The 16,637-nt window shown below is 41.5% G+C and overlaps 1 protein-coding gene across 7 annotated transcripts in view; it reads right to left on the bottom strand.

Annotated features, from left to right (window-relative positions):
* The window catches only part of PTPRM (protein tyrosine phosphatase receptor type M), a 440,879-nt gene extending 432,564 nt beyond the window's left edge, over nucleotides 1-8,315 (bottom strand). For 4 of the 7 annotated variants that reach the window (XM_066329240.1, XM_066329214.1, XM_066329205.1 and 1 more), the window contains exon 1: nucleotides 7,502-8,315. In XM_066329240.1, the coding sequence (XP_066185337.1) occupies nucleotides 7,502-7,574 (73 nt within the window). In that variant the 5' untranslated portion in view covers nucleotides 7,575-8,315. The remainder of the gene's footprint in view (nucleotides 1-7,501) is intronic. The other 3 variants (XM_066329249.1, XM_066329232.1, XM_066329223.1) reach the window with 1 other exon arrangement.
* Between the last annotated feature and the right edge of the window lie 8,322 nt (nucleotides 8,316-16,637).

The raw sequence follows: 16,637 nt of genomic DNA on the forward strand, positions 1-16,637 counted from the left end.
GCCACTCAATTTTTCTGTAACAACAACTCTATCAAGCAAACCTTAAGTATTAGGTTACTGACCCACTATTTATCAACCTGAAAGTAAACAGAAACTCCTGTAATATCCTCCTCAATCTTATGTCAGAATCTTATCAGTACAAATAAACAGTTCTTTCACTTAATGAGCCTACATTTATGTGCTACAGAATTAAAACAAAGGTCCACTGACAAAAGTATTCTATCCACTACATTATTTATAAATAGTCTAAATCATACCTGATTTTATAGTTCAGGCTAAAAGATGTGACAGGATTCAAGATAATAAAGCATGATCTTTCTGAAAACTTCCCCAAAATAACTGTGCCTTAAACATTAATAGAAGCTGAACAACAAACAAGCAAAAAATCCCCCAAAAATATGCGTGGTGGAAATAAAAAAAAATCTGTTCTAAAACAGGCATGTGATGCTCTATTTCATTCTCCAAGAAGATGAAGAGCTGAAGTGATAAAAGAGGTAATTAGCTGTTAGTTATTCCAGAGCAAAAACACATTTCTAGTGATTAACAAAAAAAATGCTGTAAGAGATATTTACAATAGCTTAACAGTGAAGAAGATTAAAAAGACAAAAAACCAAGGGAGAGCAATAAAAAAGCTAATCTACCCCTCAAAAAATCCCACTCTAACCAAAAATTATTATTCTAAATCAAGGTAGATTACACATGGGAGGTGGTGAGGGGAAAAACAAAGAGTCGTAAGCAAAATGTTGGGTTTACACCATTTACACCATCTCACCGAAAAATATTAAAGATTAATTGACATCATTACATTTAATCATATGTGTAAAGATAATCAACTATTGCTATGTAAAACTGTCAGAAGACATATCTGAGCCTTGAATAAATTATTAAAAAGAAATGTGTTGAAAACTAAGATCATAAAAAATAAGAAAACGTGAATAATTATAAATTCACTTCTGTTTTCCACAAGTAATTCAGCTGCCCTTTAGACTTCAGAGTATTTTTTTTACATCTTCTTCTCTAGTAACGTTCATCTCTTCCATTCTTCCAGCAAATGCTATACCTTCTTTCCCACCTTTTCCCCCTCCCAAAACACATTAAGTCTAACCTTTTTTCAGAACTCCTTTCTGCTAATATTGGCATGATTTTGTCTGAACAACTGTGGTCATTATTTTTTTTTTCTCCTATCATTGCTCCTTATGTGGCAAAGGGTCACTGTTGAGTCAGATACTTTTGGCTGAGACACTTCCTTCCTATTCTCTGCAGATACTGAGCATGGGTTTGGCTTAGAGGCAAATACACCTTAATTTTTATTGTTATTACTCTCAGGAAGCTGGGCACAAAAATATCTTCCCTTCATTTTTAAAGCATATATGGCACCACACCCTCTGTACCTCCTCATAGCATTAGTGGAAGCCACATGGCCTGAAAACCAACACACCACCTCCTAATGCGAAAAGGAGAACTGAATTCCACTGACAGCAACATCATCTGCATAGATAATTATCCTAAAATGGATCAGAAAGGTTCTTAATAGGTTGTGAGGAGACATGTACTCATACAAAAGTTAAGGTTATATCTTAATCATCTTGATTAATCCTTAAAGAAAAACTTATCAAATCTCTGCAGAGATAATTCTTGTATTTAAAACACTAGGAAAGTCCTGACAATTTCTCTGCAGTTTCATGTGTTTTATTATGCATTTTTGTCGTATTAGAACATTCATTCGTATTTCTGTTGAATTCTAGCACTGATACTGAAATCAGCCTTTTTACATGTAATTAAAAGTTCATTCGTATTGTAATCAATCTGATGCAAACAAGCCACCAATGGCTTAAGATTCTCTAAGTCACAAAAATCCATCTATTTTCACACCTCCCCACCTCCAAATGCACCTACATTCTCACAAAACCTAGCTTACAGCCCTTTCTCTTTCTACACTTAGAAAAATGGATTTAGAGATGCAGCTACACCTAGTGATCAGCAGCAGATCACAGCAGGCAAAACTCTGGAAGACATGACAAAATTCAGAAAGAAGTATCTGAATATATTTGGGTGAACAGATTGACATAGGAATTTTTATTGCTACTTTTTTTTTTTTTTTTCCTGAATATATGACCATATGCTCCAAATTGGCTTCAGTTCTCGAAATCCTGTTTTAATATATAACATTACACATCAGAAATAAGAGAACTGGAAGTTATCAACAAAATTAGTTGAAATTAAAGAAAGTAAGGAAAAGATTCTCAATTTTTCCTAAAGGAAATGAGCAGATAAATCAGCTGCATTTGCACATTAACAGTTTGTTCCTGGGAAAAATTTCAAAACTACTACTTCTTTACACAAGAGTCGTAATTGTGAGCTGAAAGGTTCATAATTGCATGCCATTTCCTGGGGAAAAATCTTCAGAATTTAGTGACATAGCATAGAAGTAAGTGTTTGACAGTGATACTAACAAGCTTTAAACACTGTAGATATCCCTCTCAAAAAGCCGTTCCTTTAGTATGAAGTTGCAACACGTGAAATCAGTTCACTGATCGTGACCCCGCAACATCACTGGACTTTGTTCCATCAAGTCTACAGTTATTATCCTCCCCCCCCCAGCTGAATCCAAGGATGCACACTCAAGGGGTGGTCTCAGCAGGAATGTGTAAAACTGGCCTGGCCACCAGCAACTCGCCAGTTTGGCGTTTTCGCTGACCGAGGCAGGCTCTGGGTGCGCGCACATGAGAAATAAACCATCCTCACACGTCTCCAGGTCACACTCAAATGACATTAGCGAGGTGGAGTTCAGAAGCTTGCTCACTCTACCTTAACATGTTTTGTGATTTGCCTGGGGATTTGGTCTCTCTAGCAACTTCTGTGAGGACCGAAGATATTATTATTTCATGTATTATTGTGCTTATATTGTTTCGGGACACTGTGATTTGTTTTCCTCATGAATTCTGACAACCTAAATCATGAGACCAAATGAACACCATAGCATTTTTGCACCCAGTATTCTTGCAGTATTTTGCAAGATTTATTTTTAACTTCTGATGATGTTTCATTACTATCTTTTGAAACCAAAACAGCTAAATAAAATTAGTTTTTAAAAAACCATACCCACCACAGTTTCTTTTTTGATGAACTGGGCCACTTCTGAAGCCCTGACTCATTTTTACCTGACACATTCCGAAGTACATCCCAGTTTACATGGTAACACAAACTTTATTTCATTTGTTATAACTGCAAAAAATTAAAAAAAAAAAAAAAAAAAAAAAACCCAACACTAAAACTAAAAACCATCACATTTAGAAAGCAGGTTTTTCAAAATGCTTCCATTAATTTGCTGGAGTATTTTAAATATGAATAGTCTTAAATGCGAAATAGAAATCAAGTCATTCACCTATTCACCTAACAGCTGTAATAGCAGCAGCAAAAGTCTCTTAACAGCAGGAAGTTTGGTTTGAGATCCTTCCCCCTCAGCTCTCACTGTTTAGTGAGGCCAAGTCCATGCTATGACCTGGAGCTGGAGCAGTTTTGTAGATGAGCTGACAAACTGCATCAGCCACCAGTAAAGCTGCATCTTTGCTGGCATATGTTACTTCCCTTGGAAGATGCAGGAATATAGACTTGATGGATGTGTGGAGAGAAAGAAAAGTGGGTGGAATAAACAATACAAACAAAAGCAGAATTTGCTAAAGTGAGGTGTAACTACACTTGGAGTTCTTTGTTGCTGAAGTGATCAGACTAGCTATTACAGACTTTCAAACAGAGATTCTGAATACTCTGAGAAATCTCTTTAAACACAGTTAATTATACCAGAAACTTCTTATTTTCTAGACATTGCCAGGAGCTTCATTTTAGCTAGGATAGGATCTATGAAGACTTAACCTATATTCTTTCTTTTCTCTGCAGTCACCAAACATCAACATGATCACAGTAAGTTTCAACTTCAGCATGTCAAACTTCTTCCCTACTTCTCTTTTCTGGAAAATGTGATCCTCCTTTTTAAAGTGCCTACACCCAAAAATGAACAGATGAATCTAAAGCACAACATCTATTCAGAGTGCAAGGCTTTGTATTTTTAATCCACAAAATACCCTGAGAATTACTATTCCTTATGTAAAATCTGTACTACTCACTAGGAAAACTAATTTTCAAGTTTTGCACAGCAGTTTTCCTCCTTTTCTTCTCTTCAAAATTGCCAGTAGTCCTGGTTCATTACAAACAGCCTCCCACAAGCATTTTTAGCCAGTCTGTCCAACCGTCTCACTGCAATGGGACTCATTCCTTCTCAGAGAAAAACTAAAACTTTTTAAACCAGTGCCATAAAAAGAGCGTTGATATACAACCTCCGTGCTTTTCACAGCAAAAAAGAATATAACAGACTAATAATAGCCCTCCCTCCATAAGAGTCATGTTGTAACCAAGAAACACCAATTTCAGAATTCAGGCTGTGTGCACATTTACATCTACTTGAATACGAATGCCTTCATAAAAACAAGTTTCCAAGCTCTACTACACATTTCCTTGCTTTCAATTTCAGCTCCCCATCTTTTTATTTGACAGAACTCAGCCCATCCAGACCCTTAATTTTATGTGAGATCAAATACTTAAGTTTACAATGTCCCTTCTAACTTCCCTTATCTCTATGTTTGACCTAAATCCCTTACAGGAGTGAATTGCTTTCCCTAGCCTGAAAAATCTACCAAGGAAGGTGGATGGAGGAACATGGTGGAGTAAAGTGGCATTTTCTATGACTGAAAACCAGGGAGTTCTGTAATATTAGCATTCAGTCTTCACACGAGACCAACTTAAGAACATTTTGCTAAAATTATAAACAAAACCAGCTAAATTAGCTGTGCTATAGTTTCTCAGAAAGAAATTAAAATATAGTAAAAAAACCCAAACCCAAAACTAATCTTGCAGAAAGAGTCCAGCTACTTTTAAAAACTTAGGATAAGCAGCACTGTCCATTTAAAACAATGTTTTCAGTAGTATCTCTTGAATTCGAATTCTTGAGATCATTTACTTCTTGAACTGATGAATCCAGAATTTTAAAATCTTCAGTTAAGGACTCAGAGAAAATCTCATTGTTATTAACTGTTAAGCTGCTTTCAAAAGATTACTTGAAAGCTCCCAGGCCTTAAAAAGCCAAGATCTGATCTTTCAGTAAGATTATTTTCTAAGTAAGAAACTCAAATAAGACAATAGCTGAACGTAACACTAGAACCAATCTTTGTGAAACAAAACAGTCAGTTTAGAAAAAGGCAAAAATAAAAATGAAACAATAAATGCCACAGGCACGTAATTGACACACTGCTATTCTTTGCTTAGAACATCTGTGGAGTAGGCTTTGTTTGTTTTTTCTTTGTTTGTTTTTAAACTTTTCATAGGTTAGTCATATAACTCCCTTCTGCAATAAGGGACAGCTATTACAAAAGATAATTACTCAACTCAAAGATGGATTTTTCTGCCATATAATTTCCATGACGCTAATACATCAAGGTTTTCACAAAAGAAACAGCATTTACCCCCAAGCAAAAATGATACCCAGACACAAGCTTCATATGCTAAAGTACAAAAATGGAAATTTCATCAATGTTGTGCCAAGAATCAATACTAAAAAGAAAAAAAAAATCTGTACATGCATCTTCACAAATAATCTTTACCTTCAATATTTAACATAACATATACATATGCACATACGGGGAGAAAGCTGGGCAGATTCTGCATCCCATGCCATCCTCTGCGATCTCACTGAAATGTGTGAATAGCAGCCTCCGTTACTGAGTACTTCAGATGGTGCGGAATTGCACCCTTGGAATAACTGTATGCAGAAGTCACTGGTGAATTGTTGCGGTTTATAGCACTGTTCTCTCCACAGCGTGTCAGGTAAGTGAATACAACGGATACATATCAAACAGTAATGTGGGATTGTTCTTCAGCAACACGAACAGCACTTCAGTGCTGATCCTTGCACAGTATCAGCACATTGCGTGCACAAGCCATTTAAATATCCAGAAGAAGAGTCGCCCCAGCTTAACTTTAAACAAAAAGCAAGACAGTTCACACAGGTCAACAAGGAGTTACAGATTTATCTTAATAAATGAAATGCTCCCATTAAAGTCTGGACACTAGACTTCCAACATTAATGAGCTGCAGAGCTAATATACCTGAGTCCAGTTTGGTAATTCACTGCAGAGCATACCTTCCTTCTAACAAGAGTTTGGAAAATATTTCATCATTATTACATATCACCTTGGAACAAAACGTTTTTCTACTTGGAGATCTTCTGTCTCATCTACAGTAAAAATGCTCTCAAGAAGCTAGGGGAAATCCAGCTGCGTATACAAGAGGTCCCTGGAACCAAACATAAAGCTAGAATTTTAATTTTTTCTAAGAAGTTTTAAACCAGACCACCAATTCCCAGCCATAAACTTGGTTTAGCTAGAGTTCTTCATAGAAGCAACATATAATGTGCAAAATGTAAACTATTCTGCAGCCCGAGCACCAAGGAGTCAGAAGGACTGCTTCCCATCAGATCAAAGCACACTTCGCACGAGCTGAGGACCAGATGTCTTCAATTTAACGTGCTTTCAGTTGCACTAACTTCATGTTAGGAACAAAACAAATTAAAAAAAAAAAAAAATCCGGAGTTACTCTTTGCAGTGGAGCACACAGAACTATTTCACAATCCAAATTTTTGTCTAAAATTACGGGTTTCTCCAACACATAAATAGGACAGGGGTGCAGGCAGGGGACTCGAGACCAAAATAACCATCTGCAGGTCCGGGAAACAGAGGACCGCCGGCGCTGATGGGGCACTTCGCCGGGCTCCTCTTGGCTCGGAACGCCGGCACCCCCAGCCGCGGGCAGATCCTGCCCTGCCCTCCCAGGTGTCGCTCCGGGGGCCGCAGGGAGCGCGGGGCCGGGGCTCTCCCCCCGGCGTCTCACGCCCGGCCCTGCGGGCAGCGCCGCGGGCGGGGAGCGGCGGGGCCGGCGCCCAGGCACCGGGGGCGGGCACAGCCGCGGCCCCTCCGGGCAGCGCCAAAAGCCCTCCGGCCCCTGCCGGCAGCGGGGACCGGCTCACCTCGGCCCCCCGCCTCCCGCGCCGGGGCAGCGGGAAACTTTCGGGAAGTCAGCGGCGGAAAAAACGCCGCAGCGAGCCCGGGTCCCGCCCGTCCCTCCAGTCCTGCCCCAGGGCTGCCCGAGCCCCGCCAGCCTCTCGACCTTCCATCGGGGCACAGGGGCGCCAGCGGAGCGCCATCCCGGCACCGCTGCCTCCTTGGGACACTTTTTCCACCCCATCGACGCAGCGGTTCCGAAGCGTCAGACCCGTCAGGGGGATGGGGATGGAAAAGCAAAAGAAGAAAAAAAGAAAAAAGATATACAGAAGAAAACAAAAACCCGATCCAAACGCCACCGCCTCCGAAGTGCCCCGCTCCCCCGTGCCCCTCCGCCCTGGCCCCCGGGAAGGCTGCCCGGCCCCGGGCTGGCGAGCCGGCTCCTTCCTTACCTGTGAACGTCTGCGCTCCCGCTGCCAGCAAAAGTCCGGCCAAAGTAACCAGGCAAGTTCCAACTTTCCCCATATTTCCAGCCCTTCCTGCTCCGAATCCAGCAAAGTGACAAAGTGCTTGCCAAAGTAGGAGGCGCCCCTCTCGCCCCCCTCCAGTCCAGTGGGGCAGGCGAGGAGGGGGCAGCCGGACTCCCACACTTGGCGCTCCGCGGGCTGTTCTCCCCTCCTCGCCCCGTCTCCGCTCTTAAGGGCAGGGAAGAGGGTGCGAAGTGGCCGGCGGCCGCCCACCCGTCTGCCTTCCTCCGGCCGCGCTGCTGCCCCGGGGGCCGTGCGGGCGCCGCTCGCCTCCCCCGGTGCCCGGGGGGGCACCTTTACTCGCGGAGCCTCCTCGGCCGGCGCCGCCGCTGGTCCCGGCTCGGCTCGGCTCCCTGACTGACTCGCGGTCCCCCCCGGCGGGCGGGCGGGCTGAAGGGAGCGCGGAAAGTCACGCCCAGCCGCCGGCGCCGCCGCTGTCCCCCGCTAGAGGGCGAGGCGGCCGGGCCCCGCCGCCGACAGCAGCTCGGGGGCGGCCGCCGCCTGCGAGGGGAGAGCGCTCGCGTCTCCTTCCCGCCCCGCTGCCCCGAGCGCCGCTCTGCTCGCCGAGGAGCTGGTGGCTCCGTGCCGGGCGGGGACGGCGCCGAAAGTTCGCGGGCAGCGCGCGGGGAAGAGAAGAAGGAATCAGAAAAAAAAAAAAATAATCTCAGGCAGGCGTCTCGGTAACTTTGCCGCGGGCCGGCCCCGGCCAGAGCCGCAGGCGCTGAAGTTGTGGCCGCCGCGGGTCGCTGCCCCGCCGAGACGGGCCCCGCGGGAGCGTGCGGTCCGGCCCCGGGGCAGCGGTCTCTGGCGCTGCTCCGAGCACCGGGACACGGAAGGGGAAGCGCAGGAGAGGGGGAGAGCGCCGGCTTTCCATAAGCGCTTCGGTTTGTTTGTACAGGCTGCCTGGAGTCTGTCGGAAGAACTAGCTGGAGGCCACCGCTCAGCCTTCCGCGGGAACCGCAAGCGTGAGAGCCCTGGCCGCACGGCGAGCGGCTGGTGCGGAAATTAAGATGTGAATGGGCTCTCCGGGCGGGCGAGGAGCGGCACTGCCGAGGACATTAATTGCTTCGCGTTCGCGTGCTGCTCATAAAACTTAATCTCTTTGCCTAGCTGCCTTGTAGGAGCCGCCCTTCGCCCCTCCGGAGTTTCGGGAAGGGATCTCTGGAGAGCGCCCAGCCCGGGCCGCGGTTCAAGACACGGGCGCAGCTCTTAGTCCTGCCAGTGAGGAATAACGTCAGGAATTAGCAGGGTTCTAGGGGGAGCGATGGAAACAAAATCGCATTACAACGGCAGCTATCTCTCGTCGTTTGCAGCGTGTGACTTCTGGCATTTATCTCCGTCTGAAATACAGCTGCCTGACAGCCGTCTTCCCTCTGGGGCTTTGGCTCCTGGTGTCCATGGCACTGCAAGGATGTTTTTGCTGGTTTTAAAACAGTTTTAAAACTAAAGCGGGGCTCTAGAGATGGAAATATTTTTGTTGGCCCTCACTTTCAGTCAAGGCTTTTCCTTTCAAAGTGCAACTGTGGCCAAGTTTGATGCCTTGTTTATTCCGTGCGGGTAACTCAAACGATAAAAGCAAGAATTTAGGTAACGCTGGTTTTAAGAGCTTGAGCTCAGGTTCTAGGTTCTGATTTTTCTCCAGCACAGCTCCTTCGCTTTCCATGCTGCTGTTCCACGTAGTTAGCCGGCTTGGCTGCCGCTTTCCATGGAGCTCTCTGCCCATCCCCCTCACGGCCGTGCGAGCCCAAACACAATTAGCGATTTCTGCCTCTTCTGAACTATTTTTCCATACAACACATTAAGTCCGAGTTTGGGCACACAGCTGTATCATTTCCAGTGATGGCCCAGCCGTGCTGTTGTCGGGACCCTGCTCTGTTATGTTTTGGGCGATGCATCGGCGGCTTGACGGCGAAAGGGACGTGAACTTGGGGATGTGTGGGGCTACGGCGGCTGCCTCAGAAGTTAACGCGAGGGGGCAGAATAGCATTAATTGTTGTGTTTCCTGACGTCAGACCTTTTCTTTTCAATAGCGAGTATTCCCTTAGATTATTGTTTGCCTAGAACTTCAGTCTTCTCCCGGCCCCCCGCAAAAAGACGCTGCCTTAATTCCCCGAAGCCTTGGCGACCTGTGGGTGTTTTGCAATAAAAATTCAGGTTTTTTAAAAAAAATTATTTCTTTTGTGGTTGCGTAATTGAGGTAATTTCTATTTTCTGTAAAAGCTGCAGTTATAGCTTCCAAAAATTAGAAACTGTAGCTGGTCTAAAAAGTTTTAGCTTTGTAGCACAAAACTTAAAAAAACTCGAGAAGTGTCATAAGTAATTTGGCTTGCAACGAAATAAACTTTAAAATTTTTCTCCTAGTAGATCTGCCACTACAAATCCAGAAATGAGCAGTTACACCAATGTTTATGGTAGTGATGACCTCTCTCGATTCAGAATGCCCGGAAATGGTGTCTCTGATAAATTGTGCTGTGTGGTAAGGTATGGTGTTCAGACATATAATAGTAGCTCTCCACCCTGTCTTTGTTACAGGGAATTGGAAAACTCCATCTCTATATCCACAGCTATCTGACTTCAGCTTAGAGAAGATGAGCTAGAAAGGTGCCGAGTTCCGAGGGTTGCAAAAGAGCATTTTAAGAGTGTTTGGTCGCAGTCACAGTGGGAGGGAGGCTAAAGTGCTTGACCTTCAAAGACACGACTGGTCTGCTTTAATTACAGCAAATCTAAGAAACGCTTGAGCTCCAGGGAATTGCTAAACCAACAAGAACAATAGGAAACACAGGTCATGCGTGGCTGATCGGGAACTGTGAGCTGCGTTTCACTGTGTTCAGTACTGGAGCGTGCTTGAAAACTGTCCAGAAACTGTACAGAAAGAACTAGAGCATCAGAAAAAGACTAGACAAAACCCACAGGTTCACTGGTGATTTGGTTCCAAGAATGCATTCAAGAGAGTTCATTAAAGGCTAAGCTGTGGCTGGAGAGGGGATTGGAAGCATCTGCATGGAAAAAAAAAAAAAAGTACTTTGCTGATTGTTTTTGACTGACAAACAGACACTTTAGATACCTTGCATCTGTTCTTGAACTGAATCACCTCAAAGAAATACCTATTTACAGTTCCCTGCATAGACATACTTCAGCTGAGAAACATAGAAATTCCCAATTATGATGAATAAAATTATTCCTGCTGAAAGGAGTCAAAGAATGAGATAGTAAGACGTAGAATAAGGAGAAAATCTGGTAATGGTTGTACCTAATTTCTAGTTTTTAATGTACATCAATAGGAAATGCACATAACCAGCCTTCATTGCAAAAATTTTGTTTTATTTAAATATGGAATTTGTATACATCCCACTGAGGGAAAATTTAACAACCTGATGATAAATTATGAATAATTACACTTTTATTACAGAAACTTCCCTGGCAGAGCTGCCTTCTCTTCGCTAATCATTCTCTTGCAGAACCATTTCCCATATTCTGGATCTCTGAGCTGCTTCTGGGAACTGATTTTGAAAACTGCAAAACTGAACAAGAACTGTATTACTGTTTAGAGAGGTCTGATATCCAAATAGTTACTATAATGTGGAAACAGGTCTGCTTGACCTGTGTCAGGAAGAATCCCTCAGATAGGCATACATCTATGCTTAACAATTAGATCTACAGATTGTGTTTGTCTATTTAGCTGTTACCTTTAAGATGCTAATGGTATTCGAAGTGTTCTTCATTCTGTATTACTGGCACAAGAACAAGTAAACATACCTCAAATTCTGTAAGACCTCAAGGCCACCCTGCATAATCCGTAGCATGAAGTCACCCTTCCTATAATGATACAAAGCAGGAACACTCTCTTGCTCATGTTACAGCAGAAATAGAAAAGCAAAGATTCATATTCAAACATTGGAGGAAGGCCCAAACACTCTGCCTTTTTTTGACCTGTGACAATGCTGATTAAGTGGCCAAGAATGTGCTACACAGCTGTCACCTGATATTTTGGTTCAGTAGCAGATAACATCACTCTCAAAGCTATATTTTGCTCTGTAAAGTAGTTAGACAAGGGTGATTTTCACTAGCTCACTCCATCTTGTTTTAAAGCTCAGACAGACAAGCTTCATGAATCTTTCAGTGACACTGTTTTTTAAATATGATGAAAAAGTAATTTTCTTCCTGGGACAGGGGCACATTTTCTTAGTTAAGTACAGCTAGTGAGTGAAAGAATTATTTGCTTTGTTAGAAAAAAGGCAGGCAGTGATTCCAGTTCTCTGATTTTATCAAAGCTACTTTTCTGCTCAGTGAAATTCCAGAGGAAATCCTTGGTCAGAAGAACCACTCAAAAAATGTAACATCATCTCTGTAGGTCAAGGAAAAACGTGCCAAAAATTTTCTTTTTTCCATTTGGGGCTTTTCTTAAAAACAGAGCAGCTAATATCCACTTATCTTTAGGTAGCCTTATCTTCTCACCCAGATTTTTACTGATGCTCTTTACCTTTTCACTAACAATTTTTGTCAAAAGCTACGAAAAGAAAACTATGTGTGTTTATCTGCGTGCCAAGATTTATTGATTGCATTATACTCAATTATATTCTGTTTCATAATATTTAACGTATCTGTAGATGCTATAATGGTTTCATTTGTTACTGAAGAGCTGTTTCAGTGATAACTGTAAATCCTCCAGTGTTTATTCAAAAAAGCCTCACAGTGCCTTTTTTTGAGGGTTAAGCTGAGGTTCTGATAATGTCCTTAAAAGATCACATCCACCCCATACCTTGTCTTTCCCTTCCTCCAAGGAACCACAAAGAACTGTTTGGAATCTAATATCAATGTAAACCAATCTAAGCAGCTGCAGAAGTTGCTGCATACAAAATGTTCCATCTTTAGTAGAAGCTCATCATCTTTCCTGCTTATTGCTGTTGAGGTGTGCTGGCAATAGAACTGATCCCTGATCGTTCATTTGGCACTGAGACGCACTTGTCACAGCTGTGGCTGCTCCCTATCAGATATTGCCATGTGTATTATGACTGCCTCCTTTTTTCTTTCTTTCTTTCTTTTTCATGACTAATTATTTATGCAAGCAACAATAATTATCCATTTTGTCCCAAGGATATCTTGCCTTATTCACTTATCACTCTGAAATTTTGTGGTAATAAAATACCAAAGTCCTCTTTGTTTCTAGCTGCTAAAACCCAAAGTTTTTTATAATAGGTGAGGAAATTCTACATGGCCACTACTGGCTTTGATATTAAACCATAGTTGGAACTTGAGAGAGAAAACACATCCAGATCTTTGAGAAGTATTTAAAAGATTAGAGAGAAGCAATATTTAATCACAAATTTTTGAAACTAATGAGAAAAAGCTCTGAAGTGTCCAAGTAAAACAGTGGACAAACTTTAGGATCTGAATGTCAGAAAGGGAGCAAAGACCAACAGAACACTCTGTAGGGAGATGGTTACTGCTAGTTCAAGCCAAAAAATAATTAACTGAATTGTGAAAGAATATCTATTTCACAATGGTTATAATAAGATAGGTAAGAGAGAGTGTAGCCTAGGCAGATAAATGTTTGTAAACTCGTGACATTTTAGTGCCTTGATCTACATAGTCTTCTACCACTCGTGTCATTCGTACAGGCAAGGAAGAACATGCACCTCATACCATATTGTGTTTGATGTATTTGTGTGTCTTCAAGCCAAATTATGTTTCACCTGATTGTTTGAATTGTGTGAACACTATTGTGTTTAATTATCTACAGAAACTTAAAACCATTGTGGCTTTAAACTCTGCTCTTAGAAATGTATCAGTCTGTATAGTATACGTGAGAAGCAGGCCTCCTCAAATCTGAGCTGTCGGGGAACAGGAAGGGTCAGCTGCTCCCTAAGGGATGGGGAGCCAGGTCCACTGCAGCGGGACAGGTCCATGATGACGCCCAGCATAAACCCACACACTGGGACCTGGGTCATCAGCGTCTGTGACCAGCCCTGTGGAGACCAGTGTTCCTACACCATAGCTCCAGCAGAAACTGACGGCCCCAGGGTGTGCTGAAATGGTGCTTCTGGGACAAATGGGCAGAGGGTGTGGGAGAGTGTTCAAAGAGAGGTGGATCAGAGTCATTACTGGATTCAAAATCGACTCACTTTTTACCTTTGCATCTTCAAATGTATTACATGGCTTTTAGTAATTCTAACTTTTGACGCCTTGTATCTGTACTGTTTTTCTTTTACTACTTGTTCTAAGCTTCTTCCAAAATGTGCATATCCTTAGCTGTGTCTCTGTCCTCCTTATCAGAAGATACATACAAGAGGTGAGGGCAAAATAGTCCAAGTATGAAACACTGTTAAACAAACAGTTGCCAAGAGTGTACAACCTTCAGATTTGTGCGAGGTTGGATAGGATTGGTCAGGAGCAGAAAGAAGCAGAAACACAATTGATTAAATGCAAATACTTGCAAATATTCATATATTCAGTGTCTTCAAAGTCTGTACAAATACCAACTGTAATATCATCTTTGTCACTCGTTGCTTTGATCTTGTCATTCATCTGGGTTAACATCCTTTTCTATTACAAATTTAGGCTTAATTTCATTGTCTTCAAAGTTCCGTACTGTTCCACCTCTCCCTACTCATTTGAACTTCAAGTTGCTATTCTTTCTATTCAGTGCTTCTATAATCAACCGTGTCAAGGAGTGAAACCATAAGAATCAAAATTTAGATGAGCACTGTGAAGTAAGCTAACTTCTCAGTCTTCCAAGACAGAGTAATTGTTCCAAAATAAATTAGTGCTTATTACATAATAGAAGGAACACACACTGAGTTTTAGAAGGAGAGCTACAGCATTTGATTTTTCTGCTAAAAATATTCCAGTCCATCCCTCTCCATAGATAAACCACTTTCTTGAGGGGATTTCACTGCAGGCTTCTGTCAGATGGAACATTCCCTTTAGGAGTAATCCCTAGAAATGCTTGACAAAAGTTTGGGTTTCAGACATCTTCGTAAGAGGCAAAGAACTGAAGCAGACAACTGAAATAGTAATGTCTGATGCCATCAGTGCTAACATTGACTGATCATATCTGCGAGGGCCCTTCAGATGGTTTTTCCAGTTGGGAAAACATATTTCTGACATCTTGGGTTCATTCCACCAAAAATGCACAGAAGCAAAAGCCAACTGAAAAGCCACATTAAATATAAGGTTAGTGTCCTTTCTGCCTGTGAACTTCTCTTGTGTTTGTTCGCTCATATATGTTTTTCTTACTTCTCTTCCATAGCTCTAAATTAGCATCAGATAGTAGGATCTGTGTCTTGGCACAAGATTAAGTTTTCCCCCAAGTTCATTTACAGCTAATTAGGAGTTTGTGAAACAGAAGAAGTGAAATATGTAGCCTCTTTGGTTTTCTTTGTGGGTCTTAAAAACAGTCATTGATGGATGGAATTATCATTCCTTCAGCCTCTTTATTACTAACTCTAATTTTAGCAATGTAGCATTCATGTTGTCAGCAGCACCTCCGGACAACTTCTTGCTATTTGATGCAATTGTCTTATGAGATGCATGAGACATTATAAAATTGGATCCTATTGGAACAAGAAGTAAAGATTTATTTTTTTTTGTCCTACAGTCATAGTTGAGTGGAAGGATATGAACTTTATATGTTGTCATTCAAATTAAAAAAAAAAAAATCCCATGAAGTCTACTTTAACAACAATTTACACTGCTGCAGAACACTGCAATATCATCTCATCAGAGGCAATTCTAAGCAGGCAGGCCCAGTAGTCAGTGATGCAGAATCCATCAAAGAGGCAGGATATGTGCATAGATCTAAGTACAACCTCTCACACCACCACCTGTGCTGAATGCAGGTTTTTACCCTAATATGTTAAAAAGTTATTTATAAGTAAATTATATGTTACAATGATGACATCTGTAAATTACACAGTTTGTCTTAGTCATTTGTAGAATTTAGTTCATATTTGGAAGTATTTGAAAGTATTTGAATGATGTTTTTTTAATGGTGATAGTGTGTCAGGAGAGATATAAATAGTTGAAAGGTTCACATGTAAAATCTATTGTTATTTAGTATTTTTTTCTTATTCTTTATTTTCCTTTTTTAATATCTGCTTTTTTAGAAAGGGGAGGAATATATTTTGATGTACTTATGATTGAATTCTTGTTGGTGTTCGCTTGTGCAGAATGATGAAGAGGCGTGAAAGTTAAATGTGCTTCATACCATCATTTTTTCCTCCTGATTGCTTTCATACCAACAGCAGATGTCCAGTGAAGGGACACAAATATTTCCCTTTAGCAAGTCATTCCACTGAAAATAATGGGAGCTCATTTAAATAGTGTAGCTCTGAGGAGACAAAGAGGAGAGCAAACACAGGAGAGAATAAGAGCAGAAATGTACTCAGCCAAAGAATGACTGTATTTACATGCAGTGAATTTTTTTAGCATTTTACACATAATAAAATTAGTAGCAAATCAACTACCCATTGATTTTTCAAAAGCATTGGGAATGATAATTTGAAATTTGTTGTGGCCATGGATGCTATTGATTCTACTGCCTCATGCACTATTGTGCTAAAAATCAATTACTTAATATTTTACATTATGCTGTTAAATTATTTTATTAAGTCTAGATTAAGAATTATTATGGATACAAATGTATGTGCTAAAACATAATGCTGAAATGGATTCCTTTCACAAGTTTAAATAACCATTCTGATGAGAAGAGTGATTGCCAAAATAAAAGAATGATAAATAAAACTCAGGAAGGCATTGCAGATGTGGTGAATCATTACATATTACTTTGTTTTTCAAAATGAGTGCTGATCCTGCTGTTGCTTATTGTGCAGAACTTAGATTAAAGTTAATGGGAATTATATGCACATGAAAGCTGCATTGTGGAAGATCTGGGTTTTTTTACAATCACACCATTACTAGTGGAAATTAGAGGTGTGGTTTGGGGCAAAACCACTATCCATATGAAAAAAGTCAAGCCACATTTTAAGGACTTACAGCTCTGAAAAAGAATCTATGCCAAACAAGAAAATGTTCTCTCCCTTCTCCCCTGCAGTGATCAGAT

Source organism: Sylvia atricapilla, chromosome 1 (genome assembly GCF_009819655.1).
Source record: "Sylvia atricapilla isolate bSylAtr1 chromosome 1, bSylAtr1.pri, whole genome shotgun sequence".
Classification (NCBI taxonomy): Eukaryota; Metazoa; Chordata; class Aves; order Passeriformes; family Sylviidae; genus Sylvia; species Sylvia atricapilla.